This window comes from Rhinolophus ferrumequinum, chromosome 9 (assembly GCF_004115265.2).
Source record: "Rhinolophus ferrumequinum isolate MPI-CBG mRhiFer1 chromosome 9, mRhiFer1_v1.p, whole genome shotgun sequence".
In the NCBI taxonomy this organism is placed as follows: domain Eukaryota; kingdom Metazoa; phylum Chordata; class Mammalia; order Chiroptera; family Rhinolophidae; genus Rhinolophus; species Rhinolophus ferrumequinum.
The window spans coordinates 34,501,090-34,519,149 of record NC_046292.1 but is presented as its reverse complement, the minus strand read 5'-3'; the positions used below and the strand labels follow the sequence as shown (position 1 = coordinate 34,519,149).

The window sequence follows — 18,060 nt, the reverse complement described above, 5'->3', positions numbered from 1 at the left end:
TCTTCTCAGGAAGGCAACTGGAGTTTTACTTGAGAACTCCTGAGTTTAGGTCCAACTCCCTGATCTGTGCACTGTCCCATTATACAACCAGCTATTCTGTCCTTTGTCCAGCTTTGGGCCCAGTTTGATGTCACAGAAGAACTGCTCCCCCCCACTCCCAGCCCCTTCAGAAGCCCCGCCTCCTATTGCGGCCCCGCCCCGCCGGGCGTTCCCCGAGCCCCGCCCCCAGCTGTTCGCCCTAGCGCGGTGGCTTCGGCTTGTCCCCGCTCCGCCTGTTCCGGCCCCGCCCCTCCTGGCTGCCATGACAACGAGTCCCCGCCTCGCGCACAGCTGCTGCTCGGGCGGGACCCAGGCTGGACCGCGGGCCCCGGCCTGGGGGCCACAGCTGCCACCGCTGCCGCCATCTCGTCTCCTCCCCATCCCCGCCCCGCCCCGCGTCTCCTCGCCTCACTCGGGCCTGAGGCCGGGGTCCTTCCCCGCCGCCCCATCCCGCGCGGATGCCGAAGGTGAAGGCGCTGCAATGCGCCCTGGCGCTGGAGATCCGCTCTGTGAGTACCGGTCGCTCCCCCAGTCCCCACCGCCCTGGGTGTCAGTGAGCCCCTGGAATTTACTCGCAACGCCTTTTCTGTTCACCTCCGAGAGCCCTGAGTCACCTCCAAACTTCCTTCACCCTCTAAATCATCCTTAGGGAGGCGAACCCATTGTCCCCTCGGTCTTCCCCAAGCTCATGAGCGCCCTCCCACTCCAGCCACGCAGAGGTCTGACCCCCCACCTCAGCTCTCTTCGCTTCATCCCAACTTCCAGTTGGAGTTTCTTGGAATCATATCCGTACCGCTTCAGGGAGCCTCTTTCCGCCCTCAACTTTCCAGTGAATTGGTTTTTTTGGGGGGAGGAGGGCTTCTCTTTAAATTCCTCTTTTTCTGCCCCTCTTCTTAGTGAGAGAGTATCACTGGTCCCACTTCTCTTCAGTCTTGGGTGAGGGGGGCATTTCTTCCCAAATCACTGCAGGCCAGACTTTTTCAAATTTCCAAGCTTCTGATTCGCGTCCTTTACTTTCAGTCTTCAATGTACAATCCCCACACCCAACTACTGAAGTGTGTTATCATTGCACAAAGCACGTTGCCATCAACCCCTGCCTCTCCCGGGGCCAACCCCTCAGAAGTCATTTCAGGCCCCTCCAGTCCCGAAATCCTCCCGACATTGAGAGGGAACCCTCATTCTTCCTGTCACTGTAAGAAAGGCACCAACTTTTAAAGGGAAACTACTCATTCGCTGAAGTCGCTGTGCAAGGGCTTGCAAAGCCACCTAATCACTCTGCACACTTGCTGAAAAGGGTCCTTTCCCCCAACCTGCTGTGCAAATGCAGCCCAGGCAGAGAACCCCAAGTCTTCCTCAAGTGAGGGGGCTTGGACTTGAGAAAACTTCCTTCCCCTTCATTCTTTAGCGAACCCCCTCATTTTCCTCTTCCGATGACAGCTCCAGCTTCTCCTGTCTAGAGGATAGCCGGGAAGAGTCTTTCCATGTCCCCATTTTAGATCAGCAAGCTGTTCGGAACCAAACTTCCTCCTTCAGTCCTTTTTCTTTCCTCCCACCTTCTCTCAACTCAGCCTTCCATCTCCCAGCAACACTGGGGGTGGGGGCTGTGAGGGTGCTGAAATGTCCAACACCACTCGCCTGGATGCTGCACCAAGTACCTCCCCCCACTTCCTTCCTGCACACCCTGCAGGCAAGGCTTCCCTCCCCACCTGCCCCGCCCTTCCAGGGTCCCCCTCTTTCCTGGCTGTGCCTCCTCACATTAGAATGAGGCTGCTGCAGCACTGTCCAGGAAACAAACCTCCAGGGACGTCACAAGACTCTTTGGGTCTTCTGTTAGGTCTTAAAGAAGGAAAGGCTGGGTAGGGCAGAGTAGGAGGCAGGGGTGGAAGACATGCAAGTGTCTGGTCCTTTGCGTTTCAGCCAGCAGAGATTTTTTTTCTCTGTTGGAAACTCCATAGCCCTAGCTTCAGATATTTTCCTTCCACAGATTGCCAAAGTTTGGCAACTTTTTTGTAAAGTCAGATTCGTTCAGAGAAAGAATACACGAAGCTTTTTAAACCGCTAGCTCAGGGCAGTTAGTAAAACTCAGCAGCCTTTGTTACTGGCTGCTGCTTCCTCCCCGGCTAACCAATGGGGTACTGCAGCCTGGTGAGTGCCGCTGCCTGACAGGCTTGCAGCCGCGTCCCTTCCTTGGCTACACAGACCTTCCAGGAGGAAGTACTTTGCTGTACTGTAACTGATTACTGCCCGAAGGAGTTTGAGGAACAAATTTTATTTCATTACACTTTCTCCTCAGTATTAGTTGTACTGCAGAAAGTGAATGACTGTAAAATGGAGTTTTGTTGTTCATGGAAGCTTAAGGAATCATGCGAGTGTAAACATTTCCTATTTTTTTCAAACATCTGAGTTACAGAATTTCACATTTCTAAGGAATCTTAGCTACCGTGGAATTTACTCCTTTCATAGGTGAGAAAATCACGGAGGTTTAGCGTAACTGATTATTTTTCTAAGGTTGCACAACTATTAAGAGGCACATCTGCAGCAGGATGCTAAGCTTTCTGACCAGCACACGCCCTGTTAAATGTACATACATATGTATAAAATAAATGCTTTTTGCCGAAAATTTGAAAGTAAATTGTTGATGTCATATTTTCCTCCTAAATACTTCAGTGTACATCTTCTAAAAATAAAGGTGGTTGTACATAACCACAAAACCATTATCACACCTAAGAAATTAGTGATCATTTCTTAGTATCTAGTTCCTATTCAAGTTTCCCCAGTTGTCCCCAAAAATGAATTGTGTATTTAACTGTTTCAAACCAGTTTGAAAGTTTACATGTTGCATTTTCTTGTTAGCTCTTTTTAGTCCATTTTATGTAGGGCAGCTCTACGTTTTCATTCCCATGATGTTTCCTTTTTAAAAATTGAATTTAGATAAATTTATACACTCATGTAACCATTATTCCGATCAAAATTTAGAACACTTCCATGACCCCAGGAAATTACCGTATACCACTGTCAAGCTCCATGTAGAGAGAACTACTATTCTGATTTCTGTAACTGTGGATTAGTTTGCTAGTACTTGAACTTCATATTAAATGAAGCCCTGTAGTATGTCTTATTTTGTGTTGGCTTCTTTTGCTCAGCATATTTTTGAAACACACCATCCATGTTGGTGTTTTTATCAGTAATTTATTCTTCTGTTAGGTTGGTGCAAAAGTAATTGCGGTTTAAAAGGTCGAAAAGAATTGCAAAAACCGTAGTTACTTTTGCACCAACCTAATAGATGGTGGAGTAGTAGAATTCTATTGTATGTGCATACCATAACATGTTTATTTTCTTTACTGATGATTATTTGGGTTGTTATCAGGTTGTGGTTGCCATGGATAAAGCTACTACCGTGTTTCCCTGAAAATAAGACCGGATCTTATATCGTATTTCCCCAAAAATAAGACTGGGTCTTATATTAATTCTTGCTCCAAAAGACTCTTTAGAGTGTATTTTCAGGGGATGTCTTGTTTTTTCATGTACAACAATCTACATTTATTCAAATACAATCATGCCATCTTCTTCTGGAACATCGTCATAATGTACTAAATGCGTCCGTCTGGGCTTAACTGGGGCTTATTTTCGGGGTAGGTCTTATTTTCGGGAAAACATGGTATGAACATTCATTCTTGTAAAAATCGTTTTGTGCACATTACCTTTTGAAGAGATTATGCTCAGATACAGAATATCCCCTGTTGTGTTATGGTTTTAATTTTTTCTCTTTGTGGTAACATTTCATTTGTTCCCAATTCCTATAAACTGGGAAGTAGATGTTTTCCTTTGATTTTCCTATTGAAAGTACGGCACTCCATTCACCTCTCATCTCTCCTGTCTTCCTGTCTCCCCCATGTTTATTTTTGCTGCAATCGTCTATTAGTGGTAACCTAATGTGTCTAATGCTGTGGTAATATGAGAGCAAACACAGTGAAACATGAAAGGTTTGGTATATAACCACAGTTTGTGTTCCTTAACAGAGAAAGACATGACCTGGAAGAAAAAGGCATTGCTAGGAAGGAAGTGTGACTTTTCTCAGCGAATCTTTGGAGAATGAAATAATAACATATCACGTAACTTGTTTTTAAAGAGCAGCAAAAGAATTATATTTCCTATCACTTAACATTTTATTTTTTAACCATTTTTTCAATTTTTATTTTTTTCAATTACAATTGACCTTCAGTATTATTTTATATTAGTATCAGGTGTACAGCATAGTGGTTAGACATTTACATAATTTACGAAATGATCCCCCAATAAGTCTAGTACCCACCTGGCACCATACGGAGTTGTTACAATATTATTGACTAAATTCCCTCTGCTGTACCTTCCATCCCGTGACTTTTTGGTAACTGCCAATTGTACTTCTTACTCCTTTCACCTTTTTCACTCGGTCCTCCTCCACTCTGGCAACCATCAGTTTGTTCTCTGTATCTATATTTCCCATCACTTATACTTTTAATATTTGAAATATTTTATCTGTGATATGAAAAAGTATTGTTGCTGCTTCTTTTATCTGTCTCCTTGTCATTATTCACTAGTTCAATTTTCATGAGATTATTTGGGAAAATAGAGGAAGAAACTGGGAATACAAGAGTAAAATCCATGCAACCGGCCCGCCCATTTGCTTTACCTGAGTAGTGTCAGTTTGGGGTTAGTTTATATATAATTCCCAGTATTTCTTCTCTACACTCACTTCATCTAACTACCTCACTCAAATTATTGATAGCGTTGGGGCAAGCAGATTTGGGTCCTTTTCAATCAAAAATGAACATTTGTGAACCTTATCCACGTTTCTGTGGAGTGGTTTCTCTGTTACGCTACAATTGGTGGTGCATTTCCCTGGAATACTGACTTAAAAAAAAAAAACGTAAAAAACAAAACTTTATAAAATACTTCAAACTTACAGAAAAAAAAAAAAAAGCCTGACTACTGTGGTTTCTCCCCACTCCAATTTAACAAATGCTATATTTTATGTGTTTGCTGCAGATTTCTGTTTTTCAGAAATGAAATATTACAAATCTAGATAAGGCCCCTTTGCACCTTTCCTGTACCGGGTCAATTTTCCCTCCCTCCCTGGATTTAAGGTAATCAGTATCCTGAAGTTGGAGTGTATTCTTTTCATTCAGGCTTTTGTACTTATCTACATATTTGTGTATGTCTATGTATTACCTATACTATGGTTTTATTTAACACTTTACACAAATGGCGTCATACTGTATGTATCCTTCTGCAAACCAGTTTTTTTCCACTTGACTGTTTTTGAGAATTTTCAGTGTTTCTTGCAGATATAGTTCATTTTCTTAATTGCTATGTAATGCGTTATGTTTATATGACAGTGATTTAATTTTTATTCCCGTTAATGAAATTTTAAATGCCAGTGTTTTCCTCTTTTTTTAATATTACAATGTCGCAATTAGTATATTTGTACATATTTCCTGTTGTCGATAGGTCAAGTTGTTTTCAAAAGCAGGTACTGTGTTCTAAGGAGCGTTTTAGAAATTTGTTGTGCTAACCTTGTTTGCCACAGTGGTTGTTGTTGGTGGCGGGGTCCGGTTGGTGTTAGTTGTCTGGTATTCTGCTTGACATGAATGTTCCATAGAATATGTAGATGGAAATCTATGTATAATTATTAGATATTAAGAACCTAACTCTGTTTTATGCATACGCACAAAGTCTCCCTTTTTGAGAGGTTTTAAAATACCATGAATTTTCCTGGAATACAATTACCATGTAAACTGAGGAAATAGTGTACTTTGTTTTGTGTGGGACTCTGGTAAGAATATACAACCACAGTGGTTGTTGTTGGTGGCGGGGTCCGGTTGGTGTTAGTTGTCTGGTATTCTGCTTGACATGAATGTTCCATAGAATATGTAGATGGAAATCTATGTATAATTATTAGATATTAAGAACCTAACTCTGTTTTATGCATACGCACAAAGTCTCCCTTTTTGAGAGGTTTTAAAATACTATGAATTTTCCTGGAATACAATTACCATGTAAACTGAGGAAATAGTGTACTTTGTTTTGTGTGGGACTCTGGTAAGAATATACTTTTTTTGGGGAAAATCACGGCACCAGTGGCAGCACTGCTTGTATTTGAGTTGCCAATATGTGACACCTGTCATTCTGCTTTTGAAACTATTTATTTCATGTAGATTCTGTGTATAGGTGCAAATTTATCTTCTAGCCTAGTCCTGCTTGAGCATTTACATGTCAAATATACGAGTATATTTTATTATAAATTATTTCTTTTTTTTTCAGTTAAGAGTATTGGTTTATGTTTTAGTTACATATATATAGGTAAATTGTAAAATAGTGTTTTGGATGCTAACCTCTATTGGATATATGTTATGTAAATTTTGAAGATCTAGTTGAAGCTTATTTTTTCACTTTAGTTTTGCTTTTTTTAGTAATGCCTTTTTTCATTTTCTAATTTTTGTTGTTGCTGGTAAACAAAGAGTGCTATTATCTTTTTAAATTAACTTTTTGTGGAACTGTAGCATACATTCATAAAGTGCACAAATCCTAAGTGTGTAATCACTACCCAGATCAATAATTCGAATATTATTAGAAACCCAGAGTGCCCCCTTGTGTGCCATTCCTCCCAGCCACTCCACCTGCCCCCTCCCCATCCCGAAGGCAGCCACTAACTTGACTTCGGTCACAATAGATTTTGAACTTCTGAAATATCCATTCCTCTCTCTCTCTCTCCAGTATGAACTAACTCTAACTTCTTTATGATAATTCATCTTTGTTGTTCTGTGAGACAGTAGTAGTTCTTTATCAATGCTATTGGTCTTTTCCTCCAGTTTTATTGAGATATTAATTGACACAGAACTGTGTAAGCTTGAGGAATACAATGTGTTGATTTCATACACTTAAAAAATTGCAAAATGATTACCACCATCGTATTAGCTACAACCTCTTCTCATCACATAGTTGCCATTTATTTTTTGTAGCGAGAACATTTAACCTCTATACTCTTAGCAACATTCAAGTATCTAATACAGGATTATTAGCTGTACTCACCCGCTATCTATTAGATTCCCAGACTTGTTAACCTTATAACTGGAAGTCTGTACTCTTTGACCAGTATCTTGTTCCTTCACAACCCCTGAACCCCTGAGAACCACCACTCTCCTCTGTTTCTCTAAGTCTGTCTTTTTTATATTCCACATATAAGTGATATCATATAGTATTTGTCTGTCACTATTTGACTAATTTCACGTAGCATAATGCTTTCAAGGTCCATTCAAGTTGTTGGCAAATGGCAGGTTTTTTACATTTTACATTTTTTTTTTTTGTAACAAGTCTTCAAAATCTTTTCAAACAATTCTTCAAAATCTTCAAAATCTTATATTTTGCAAGAATAACAACCCATCTCAGTTCGGACTAGCCATATCTATAGGCATAAGTGGCTAGCAGGTATATTGGAGAGCACAAATTTGAGGCACTCTAAGACAGTTTGGTTTTAATGAGGCAGAGTAGTAAATGAAGCTGATATACAGAATGAGATTTGCTGAGAACCTTGATTTTAATAATCAGTACGGAATGTATTAGGACAAAAATGGAAAATTTAATAATATGTAGATAGAGTCAGTGATAGTATTGAATAAATGCTCTATCAGGCACTGTTCTAAGCATTTTGAATGTATTGTGTTGATTCATTTACTGTGTGATTTTTAAGGAAGTAAATCACCTATCCTTTCTTGGGTTGGGGTTCTGTTGTTTTCATATATAAAAAAAATCCAAAGCTATACTAGATAATCTCTGAGCTTCTTCTTAATACAGAAAGTCAGTGTTTTCGGATACACTGACGAGGAAAGCAAAATTTCTGTCCTCAGGAAATTTATAGTCAAAAGAGGTGAAATGTACCCACTTAATTCAAATGCAAGGAGACAATAATTAGGACCTTAAGAGAACTAAAAAATTTTACGAGACTCTAAAACATATTTACTTAGATACAGTAAATTCATAACAAATGTCAAAATTAGATTGAATTGAGTAATGATAGCTGGTGAATCAAGAGAAGTTTTGTGTAGGAGATGGCCGTTGGTGTAAGCCTTGGCAGGTGATGGGAGTACATGAGGAGAAGATGGAATGGAGTAGAAAGGAATAGTAATCCAGATAATGGAAGAATGTGAAACAACAAAGCAATGTGTGTGTTCAGAGAACAATAAAGGATATAATTTGATTCTGTGATTGGAGGTTGGTGTATAATAGTACTAAGTGGGTAGGTTGGATTCAAATCTTATCGAGAGCCTTTCAGGTCCTGCTGAGGAAATGCTGATCGCTGACAGTGAAATACTGCAGCGGCTGGAGAGAGTGTGCCATGTATTTTTTAGAAACCCCACATTTTATGCCTATGTTTCCTGTCAAGCCATGAGGATAGTTAAGTGCAATTTCTTATTTTAAGAATATTTCACTGGGTTAGAAACTTAGAATTGCTTTGAAACTTTGTCATATTGCTTTTGATGATGAGGGAGTGTATGGCCTGCTATTTAGGGTAATACGTGTCAAATTTGTGCTTTTTTAATTGGTTATTTTTTTTGTCCTCTAATATGGTGCTGAGTCTTAATCCTTTGTGATTAAATGATACTGAATAAGTTTGTATAAGCATTCAGCATAGAGTGGATGCCTAAGGATGACTGTTTCAAACTATTAGTATCTGTCCCAAGAGCCAGTACACTCGTGGAGCTTCAAATGGGGTGCAAATAACCAAATGGAAAATCATAGATCTCTCAGAGGGATGGAAGTTGTGAAGACATTTCATTTAACTCTATAAATGCCAGAACCTCTGTCGACCTTTGTATGGGTGCACATTTTTATTAGCGTAGCTGACTAGTGCTTTATGTAATGTTTTGTAAGTCATGTTAGCAAGCTAGATCAGGGAATTCAGTAAGCAGTTACATCATTCTCTCTAATATCTTTCAGGTAACTTGTCCAGGAGTGGTGCTAAAAGACCAGGAGGATATCTATCTTAGCATCTGTGTGTTTGGCCAATACAAAAAGACACAATGTGTCCCAGCCACTTTCCCACTGGTCTTCAATGCCAGAATGGTGTTTGAAAGGGTAAGTTTAAATCTCTAATCAAAATTAACAAGCAAAAGTGAAAGTGGCTCCAAATTTTGAATAAAATCTCAGAACATGAATTATTATTGCTGTCTATGTACTTTGATTTAATTTTCAAAAGGAGATTTGTAATATAAATCTGGAAGCTTGAAAATAAATATGCATTGAATCAGTTGCCTCTTTTTCATGATGGGTCATTTTATTTCTAAAATTGTCATAGTGAGCTTTATGAAAATAAAGCATCTTGAATTCTAAATAATCATTTTCATAAAAAAGAGGGAGGAGATATTAACAAGTAAGAATAGGTCATATTTTACTTATGGCTGTCTTGTACTTCTTTCTGTAAGTCTCTTTTGTTTTTTTCCCCCCTAAAACTGCTGCTTTTGGTTAATTATTACCAATCATATTTCTCACTTTTAAAATTTCCTTTCCTTCTTTACTTCCCTCCCTGCCTCCCTGCCTGCCTCCCACCCTCCTTCCTTCCCACTTTCCTTCTCTCCCTCCCTTCTTCCTTTTCTCCACAAATAATTACCCACTACCTGCTCTATTCCATGCACTTTTCTAGGAACTGAGTAGACAAACATCTTCCCCTCTTGGAGCTTTCATTGTAATAGAAGAAACAGACAATTGTCAAGTAAACACATGAATAATATAATTTTAGATAGTGATAAAGTGTCTTGAAGAGAATAAAGGGAGGGTAAGGGGACAGAAAGGGACTGACGGATTAGGGTGATTGTCTGTTTTAATGACTGCTTAGAGAAGGCAATAAGCATTTAAGCTGAGCCTGAATTATCAGTCATTCAAAAGTCTAAGGGAAAAACTAGATAGAGGAATAACAATTGTAAAGGCTTGTTGTTGGGAATGAGCTTGATGAATCGGAGGAACACCGAGAAGGCCAGTATGACCATGGTAACAAAACAAAGGGAAGAACGCCAGCAGATGAAGTGGAAGAGGGTGACAGAGCCAGCTATAAAGTTTGTTTGTTTGTAAAGACTTCCATAGTGACCTTGGGAAGTTGAGAGGAAGTGACAGTTCTCAATAATGTCAAAAGTTTATTTGGTTGGGAAAGGACTATTTTGGGAATAAGAGGGAAAACACAGGGACTATTTCATATTTATGTTCTTTTTCACTTCCTGTTCTTCCTTCTCCCACTCGCTATAGGTGTTCCCTGAAGCAGTAGACCCTGGAGATGTGGTTGCCCAGCTTGAATGTAAGTTTTTAACTTTTAGTTTCTGATTCTAAGACATTTTATAATTGTGCTCTTTAATCCTGGGTTAGATAAAAGTTTAAAAGGGTCTAATAAGAATTTTTCAAGTCTTGAACTTTTATTTGGTACTTTTTAGAATTTCAGAATATATCTGGAAATAATAATAAAAAATACATGTGCTACAGAGAGGCTGGGGATTTTTTATTTTTCTGTGTTTGGTCTGTGGAAAACAAAAAAACGTATTGGAACTTTTTATTGATTTAGATAATAGGGTGTTTATGATGTGAGGATAGAGATTCATAGTAGGTGGGACTGCCCTCCAGGTAAAATTATGTCTTTACCTTCACTGCATGGCAAATTATGAGCATAAATAATAGAAGATTGACATAATGGTAGCTTAAAATATATGTGCTTTTGCATTTTGTATTACATTTAATGTTAATAAATTATTTGAAAGACATTTGCAAGGCTGTGGATAACAGTAAATCTTCAAAGTACTAGGAATCAACTATAAAAAGGTACAACTATGTGTGAGAGCAACAGTGCACAGGTAAACACTTGGGAATAAATTATTCGAGCTCTGGGCATGACATTAAAAGCTCTATTATTTATCCTTGTAGTTAGAAAAAGACCACCGGATTGGTCTAATAGGTAACTGGATCAGAAGGGCAACGGCGGTGGGCACTATTGATGTCACCTGTCTCCTCCACTCCTTATTCCCTCCTCACCCCGTTGGGACACGAGCAGTGAAGGCACACGAAACCTGGCACCATGCTAGAGTCTGGACATATAGGGAGGAATAGGGCTGGCTCATCGTCTTATATTCAGGGAATTTATGATCTCGCGACTCTTCTCCAGAGAACTCTTTATAGCCTGTGTCAATGTCTTATTGTTTTTATAGCTATTCTGTCACTCAGTATTCTGTCTTTCACTGTTGCAGATGAGCTAGGTAGCAATTTGCTGTCAGTGGGTATATGACTTAATATTTCCTGACCATCTTAGTATCTGGGACATTGTATATCTTAGAAAGTATGAAGATAATTATTTTATTATTCTGAAATTCTTCTGTTAAAAAACAGAAGAATTTTTTTTTTCTATTTGATTTGAAATTTTGGGGCTATAAAAAGAGTATTTAGTGGTTATCATTATTTAGAAACGATCTTGCCTTGATTTGTCTGATTCAGTTTTTTCTCTTAGGCCTCTTCTCCCCTTGCTGACATTTCGCTTTTTGGTATCTTTCTGAAATTCATCTTTCTCTGCCCTGTCTTTGAATATTGGTATTCTACTGGCTTCACTTCTATGATTTCTTGTTACTTAGTTTCTACTCTTTCCTTATATGCTCTCCAAAGACTTGACTTCATGTATTACCTACCTTCTGATGACTTCCACATCAGTCTTTATCCCTGACTTCTCTTGTCAGATTTGAGCTACTTTTTCTTTACTTTTCTTCCCCCCTCAGTTTTGAAATATTGCATTGTCCCTTAAACTTATTAATATGAAAATTTAAAAACACTGACAATGGAGAGGCAGGAATATTGAAGTCCCATATGTCTATTACCCAGCTTCAACAATATTTGACATATTGCCAATCTTATTACATGTTCACTCTGCCACTTAAAAAAATTGTTGGAATATTTAAAAGTAAATTCTGTACATTCATCATTTCACTGCAAATACTAGTCATGCCAGAGTGTATATACACATATATGGTGATATATGTATGGTCTTTATCAATTAGAGGTCATGCCAGAGTGATAGTTACACACACACACACACACACACACACACACACACACACACACTGTATTTCCCTGAAAATAAGACCTAGCAATCAGCTTTAATGCGTCTTTTGGAGTAAAAATTAATATAAGACCCGGTGTTATATAAGATCCGATCTTATATTGTATAATATAAGGCCCGGTCTTATAGTAAAATAAGATCGGGTCTCATATTAATTTTTGCTCCAAAAGACACATTAGAGCTGATTGTCCGGCTAGGTCTTATTTTCGGGGAAACATGGTGTGTGTGTGTGTGTGTGTGTGTATGCTGGTATCATGCCTAACACAATTAATAATAAGTCCTTAATTCCTTAATGACATCAGATATGTAGTTATTATGCAGATTTCCCCAGTTGTCACCAAAATGTCTTTTTGTAGTTGGTTTGCTGAAATCAGCACCAAGTCAGGGTGTGGTTCATACATCCTGTATGGCTGTTTAGCGCTTAAGCTTTTTTCTGTGATAGTGCCCCTCACTTTTTAGTTTTAAATGCTGTGAATTAGAAAAACCAGGTCCTTTAGACTGTCCTACAGGGTACATTTGACTAATTGCTTCCTTGAAGTGCTGGTTAGCTTTTTAATCACTTGTATATAAATTGAAAATAGACCCAGAGATTTGATTAGATTCAGGCTTATTTTATTTTTTGGAAAGAATCCTTCCTAGTTGGTGCTGTGTACTTATTATTGCATCAAATCAAGTGTCACAGAATGTCTGATTGTCTTAAGTTTCATTAAACTTAGTGATGTTAAGACTGATTGTTTGGCTCTAGGTAGTGTCAGCCTGATTCCTCTTTTATGAAGCTCCTCATAAGCCTTTTATTTAATAGTGTTAGCATCCATTGAGATCCACCTTTTCCTGAGGGGTTACAAAATGTGATTTACCACCCCCTAATATTGTCATTCTTTCTGTATTTGTTAGCTGGAATTCTTTTATAAAAGAAATTTTCCTTGTGAGCAAGTTGGTTATCCTGAAATACAGTCCTTACAGGAAAGCATAATTCTCTCCTTTCCTTATTTTAACTGCTTTAGTGAGGTATAGTTTACATCTCACAAAATTCATCCATTGTAATTGTAGTTGAATGATTTCTAGAAAGTTTAAACAGTTTTGAACAATCATCACAATCCAGTTTAGAATATTTCCATCACTCCAAATTTCCTGATGCATATTTGCAGTCATTCCCTATGCCCACTTCAGTCCCCAGCAACCACTTATTTTTTTTCGGTCTCTATATATTTGTCTTTTCTAGAAATTTCATATAACTGGATTAATATAATATGTGGTTTTTTGTGTTTGGCTTCTTTCACTTAGAATAATGTATTTAAAGTTTATCCATGTTGTTCTATGTATTAGTAGTTCCTTTTTATTGATGAATTCCTTTTTATTGATGAATAATATTAATCCATTTTATGGAACTTTTTTTTCCCTTCCAAAAACTCCAAAACATTTCTAAGAGAAATTAAAGAATTTAAAGAAATTTTTAAAAACTGCAATGACATACCGTGTTCATAGATCAGAGATTTTTGAAGGCAGTTTGCCCAAAATTTATCTTTAGATTTAACACTGTTTCTATTTTATGGACATTTGGATGGACATTAGAAATGTTTCTAGTTTTTGGCTATTATAAACAATTTTCTATGATGTGGCTATACGCTGGGTTGTATGCTAAGTGTATGTTTCACTTTTTGAGAAACTCTCAACCTGTTTTCCAAAGTTACTGTACCATTTTTACTCCCACCAGCAATAAATGACAATTCGGATTTTTCCACATCATCCCCAAGACTTGATATTCTGAGTCTTTTAGAATATAGCCATTTTGGTGGGTGTTTAGTGCTATCTCATATTTCAATAATGACTAATGATGTTGAGCATCTTTGCAAGTGTTCATTAAGTATTTACATATCTTTTCTTATAAAATGCTTATTCAAATCTTGTGCCCATTTTTGAATTGGGTGGTTTGTCTTATTGAGTTGTAAGGTTTTATTCTTTTTTAAAAAGAATATTCTAAATGTAAGTCCTTTATCAGATCACTGGTATGATTTGTAAATATTTTTCTCAGTCTGTGGCTTGTCTTTTCATTCTCTTAATGGTGTCTGCTGAAGAACAAAAGTTATGAAGGCCAGCGTATCTTTTTTTTTTTTCTTTTATGGATCATGTGTTTGGTGTCATATCTATGAAATCTTTGTTTAACCCAAGGCCACAAAAATTTTCTCCTACTTTTATTCTGGAAATGTTACAGTTTTATTCCTTGCATTTACACCTATGATCAATTTTGAGTTAATTTTTGTGTATGGTGAGTGATGACAGTCCAGTTCTCCCTCTCCCTCTCCCGCTCCCTGCCCATCCCCTTCCCCCGCCCCCCCCTATCTCCTCCTCTTCCCATCTTTCCCTCTCTCTCTTTTGATAGATGGTTATGCAGTTGTCCCAGCATCGTTTACTAAAGAAAGTATCCTTTCCTCTATTGAATTGCCTTTGCACCTTTATTTAAAACCAATGAGCTATAAATATGAGGGTTACTTCAGGACTCTCAAGTCTGTTCATTCATCTGTGTGGCTATCCTTATGTCAATACCACTGTCTTGATTATGGTAGCTTTATAGTAAGTTTTTGAAATTAGATTAACTTCTTCAGCTTTGTTTTTGGCTATTTGTAGGTTCTTTGCATTCTATATCAATTTTAGAGTCAGCTTGTCAGTTTCTACATGAAAGCTGGCTAGAAGTTTGATATGAAAAGTATTGAAAAGGAATAGTGTTGGTAGAAATGTTAAATCTAGAGATAAGTTTTTGGAGAACAGCTTTCATAAACTCTTCATAAATTGTCAAATCTCTGATCTATGAAGATGGTGTGTTTGTCCCTTTTTTGTTTGTTTGTTTTTTTGGCTGATAGTTAATTTCTCTGAGCAATGTTTTGGAGTTTTCAGTATACAGGTTATACATTTGTTTTGTTACATTTATTTATATTTTATTATTTTATACTATCATTAATAGAATTTTTTTAAATTTCATTTTTGAATTCTTATTTGCTATTCTATAGAAATAAAATTGATTTTAAATATTTATCTTGAACTTTAAACCTGCTAAACTTGTTTTTAGTTCAAGTAGGGATTTTTGTTATTGTTGATATTTTATAGATTAATTTTTATATACAAAGTTATATAGTCTGAGAATAAAGTCAGTTTTACTTTTTCCTTTCTAATCTGCATGCCTTTAATTTTTTTCTTACCTTATTGCCCTGGCTCGAACCTCCAATGTTGAAAAGAAGTGGTGAAAGCAAACATTCTTGACTTGTTTCTGATGTTAGGGAGAAAACATTCTTTATATTAAATATGACGTTAGCTGTAGTTTATATTGTAAATGCTTTTTATCAGGAGATCTTCTATTAATAGAAGATGAAAAGATCTGTTCCTAACTGGGTGAGAGTTTTTATCATGCATGGGTATTAGACTTTGTCATATGCTTTTTCTGTGTTAAGATGATCATGTGTTTTTCTTGTTTATTAATATGATTTATTACATTATGGGTTTTCCAGTATTCAGTATTCAACCAACCTTTTACTCCTGGCATAAATCCTGGTTGGGCATGGTATATAATCCTTTTTATATTTTCCTGGATTCATTTTGCTAACATTTTGTTAATGATTTTTGTGTCTATGAGGAACATTGATTTGTAGTTAGTAGTTTCTTTGTCTTGCTCTGTTATCAGAGTAATACTGGCCTCACAGAATGAATTAAAAAATGTTCCTTCTTTCTCTATTTCCTGGAAGAATTTGTATAGGGTTGATATTATTTCATCTTTAAATATTTGTTAGAATTCATCAGTGAAGCCATCTGGACCTGTGGTTTTTTTTTTGGCGGGGCGGGGGGGAATGTGTGGAGGAAGGTTTTAAATTTACTATATCAAACTCTTGACATATGTATACATATATATATATACATATATATGTATATATGTGTGTGTGTGTGTGTATATATATATATAATTTTTTTCTTCTTCTTGAGTTAACTCTGGTATTTGTATCTTTCTAGAAATGTGTCCATTTCATCTGAGATGTCTACTTTGTTTGCTTAAAGTTGTTCTTACTTTCCCCTTATGATCTTTTTTATTTTTGTAGACATAGTAGTGATGTCCCTTCTTTCATTCCCGACTTTGGTAATTCGTGTTTTCTCTTTTTTTCTTGGATGGTTGGCATGAAGGTTTATCAATTTTGTTGATATTTTTGAATAATCAATTTTTTACTTCAATGATTTTTTTTTCTATTATTTTCCTCTTTTCTATTTCATTGGCTTTTTTCACTTTGATCTTTATTATTCCTTTCTTCTACTTACTTGGTACATGTTTTCTTTTCTAGCATCTTGAGATGGAAGCTTAGATGATTGATTTTAGATATTTCTGCTTTTCTAATATAAATATTTAAAGCTATAAATTTCTCTTCTACACACTGTTTTTACTGTATTTCTTACATTTTGATGTTATATTTTGTTTTCATTAAAAATATTGTCTAATTCTTTGTGCATGGTTACTTCTTTGATCTTTGGGTTCTTTTGAAATATATTCTTTTATTTCACAGTTTTTTGGGATTTCTCATATTTCTTTCTAATGTTGATTTCTAATTTAATTCTGCTGTGGTGAGAGAACATAATTTGTGGGATTTCAATCCTTTTATATTTACTGAGACTTGTTTATGGTCTATCCGAAGATCTATCCATGAGAATATTCCAAGTGCACTTAAAAAGAATGAGTATTTTGCTATTGTTGGTTGAATTTATTCTGTATCGATCTATTTCTATCACTTAGGTCAAGTTGATTGATAATGTTCAAGTCTTCTGTATTATTGCTGATTGTATTTCTCGAGGGCTAGAGGAGGTCTGTTTGTTTTATCAATTACTGAGAGAAGGGCATTTGAACATTCAGCTATAATTATTGAATTTTCTATTTCTTTTTTCCTTTATATCAGTTTTTTGCTTCATATAATGTGCTGGTTGTTGATTTATTGCCCCTCAGTTCTAATTCAATGTTCTTGCCTGATCTATGGAAATTGGTCTGGGCCCTTTAAATATTTTTTTTTTCTGTCCAGCTGGCACTGAAGCTTTGTGTAGGGGAGGGCCCTGGAGTAACACTGTAGAGGGAGAGACTTTTGCTTCCAGATGTAGTGTGCTTGCTTGGCAAGCTCCTGCATTGTACCAGGTTTTTCCCAGGAGCAGACTGCTGTAGCCTTGCAGCCTCTCCGGTGCCCAGATATTATAGGACATGGCGGCCAATAGCAGCTTCCCTTAAAGATCCCCGTTTGGGTGGTTTTGTAGTGAAGTGCCTCTGGTGATACACCTCCCTAGAGGGATGAATTCTGAATTTCCAGTCAGTTCTACTGGCATGGCAGTCGAGCAACTTTTCTCTTTCAGTGCATCGAGGCTGTCCTCTCGCTAACAAGTTCTGGATCTCAGCACTGGGGAGGGTAGCCTGGGGGGAGCTCTTCCTCGGGTGCTCTGTCTGAGCCCTAGGGCTAGTGGTGCTTCTTCTATCAGCTGTTCCTCTGTTCTTTAAGTTCTCTGTACAGCTTCCTAGGTAATCCCTCATTACGTTAACCCCCATGGTAGTTAATAGTTCTTTATATTAAACTTTCCCTGTGTGGTTTCTCATTCTTAATTGGACCCAGACTGACATATTTATTTTGAGGTTCTGTTTTTATTGCTTATACGTTTATAATTGCTACATCTGGACCTCATTTATGGTATAAAATTCATGGTTGCAAAGTTACAGCAGTTTCAGGCCTCACGTCTTCCTCCCATGTTCTTAAGAATAAGAGGCCTGTGTTCCATAATTTTCATCAGGTCTTGAGGTTTATTCTAATCACAATAGGTTGGGGGGGGTATGTATGCTGTTGGCTTAGCTGGCATGCGTTCTACCTTTGTTTTGGGTGGTGTGTCAGCTTTGT

General features: G+C 37.4%; 1 protein-coding gene across 5 annotated transcripts in view; it reads left to right on the top strand.

The window, feature by feature from the left end:
* Nucleotides 1-301: 301 nt before the first annotated feature.
* Nucleotides 302-18,060, top strand: part of SPATA6 (spermatogenesis associated 6) — a 98,816-nt gene continuing 81,057 nt past the window's right edge. For 4 of the 5 annotated variants that reach the window (XM_033115943.1, XM_033115945.1, XM_033115942.1 and 1 more), the window contains exons 1-3: nt 302-548; nt 9,016-9,153; nt 10,315-10,363. In XM_033115943.1, coding sequence (XP_032971834.1) covers nt 498-548; nt 9,016-9,153; nt 10,315-10,363 — 238 coding nt within the window. In that variant the 5' untranslated portion in view covers nt 302-497. Of the gene's footprint in view, nt 549-9,015; nt 9,154-10,314; nt 10,364-18,060 lie in introns of those variants that run through there. The other variant, XM_033115947.1, reaches the window with a different exon arrangement.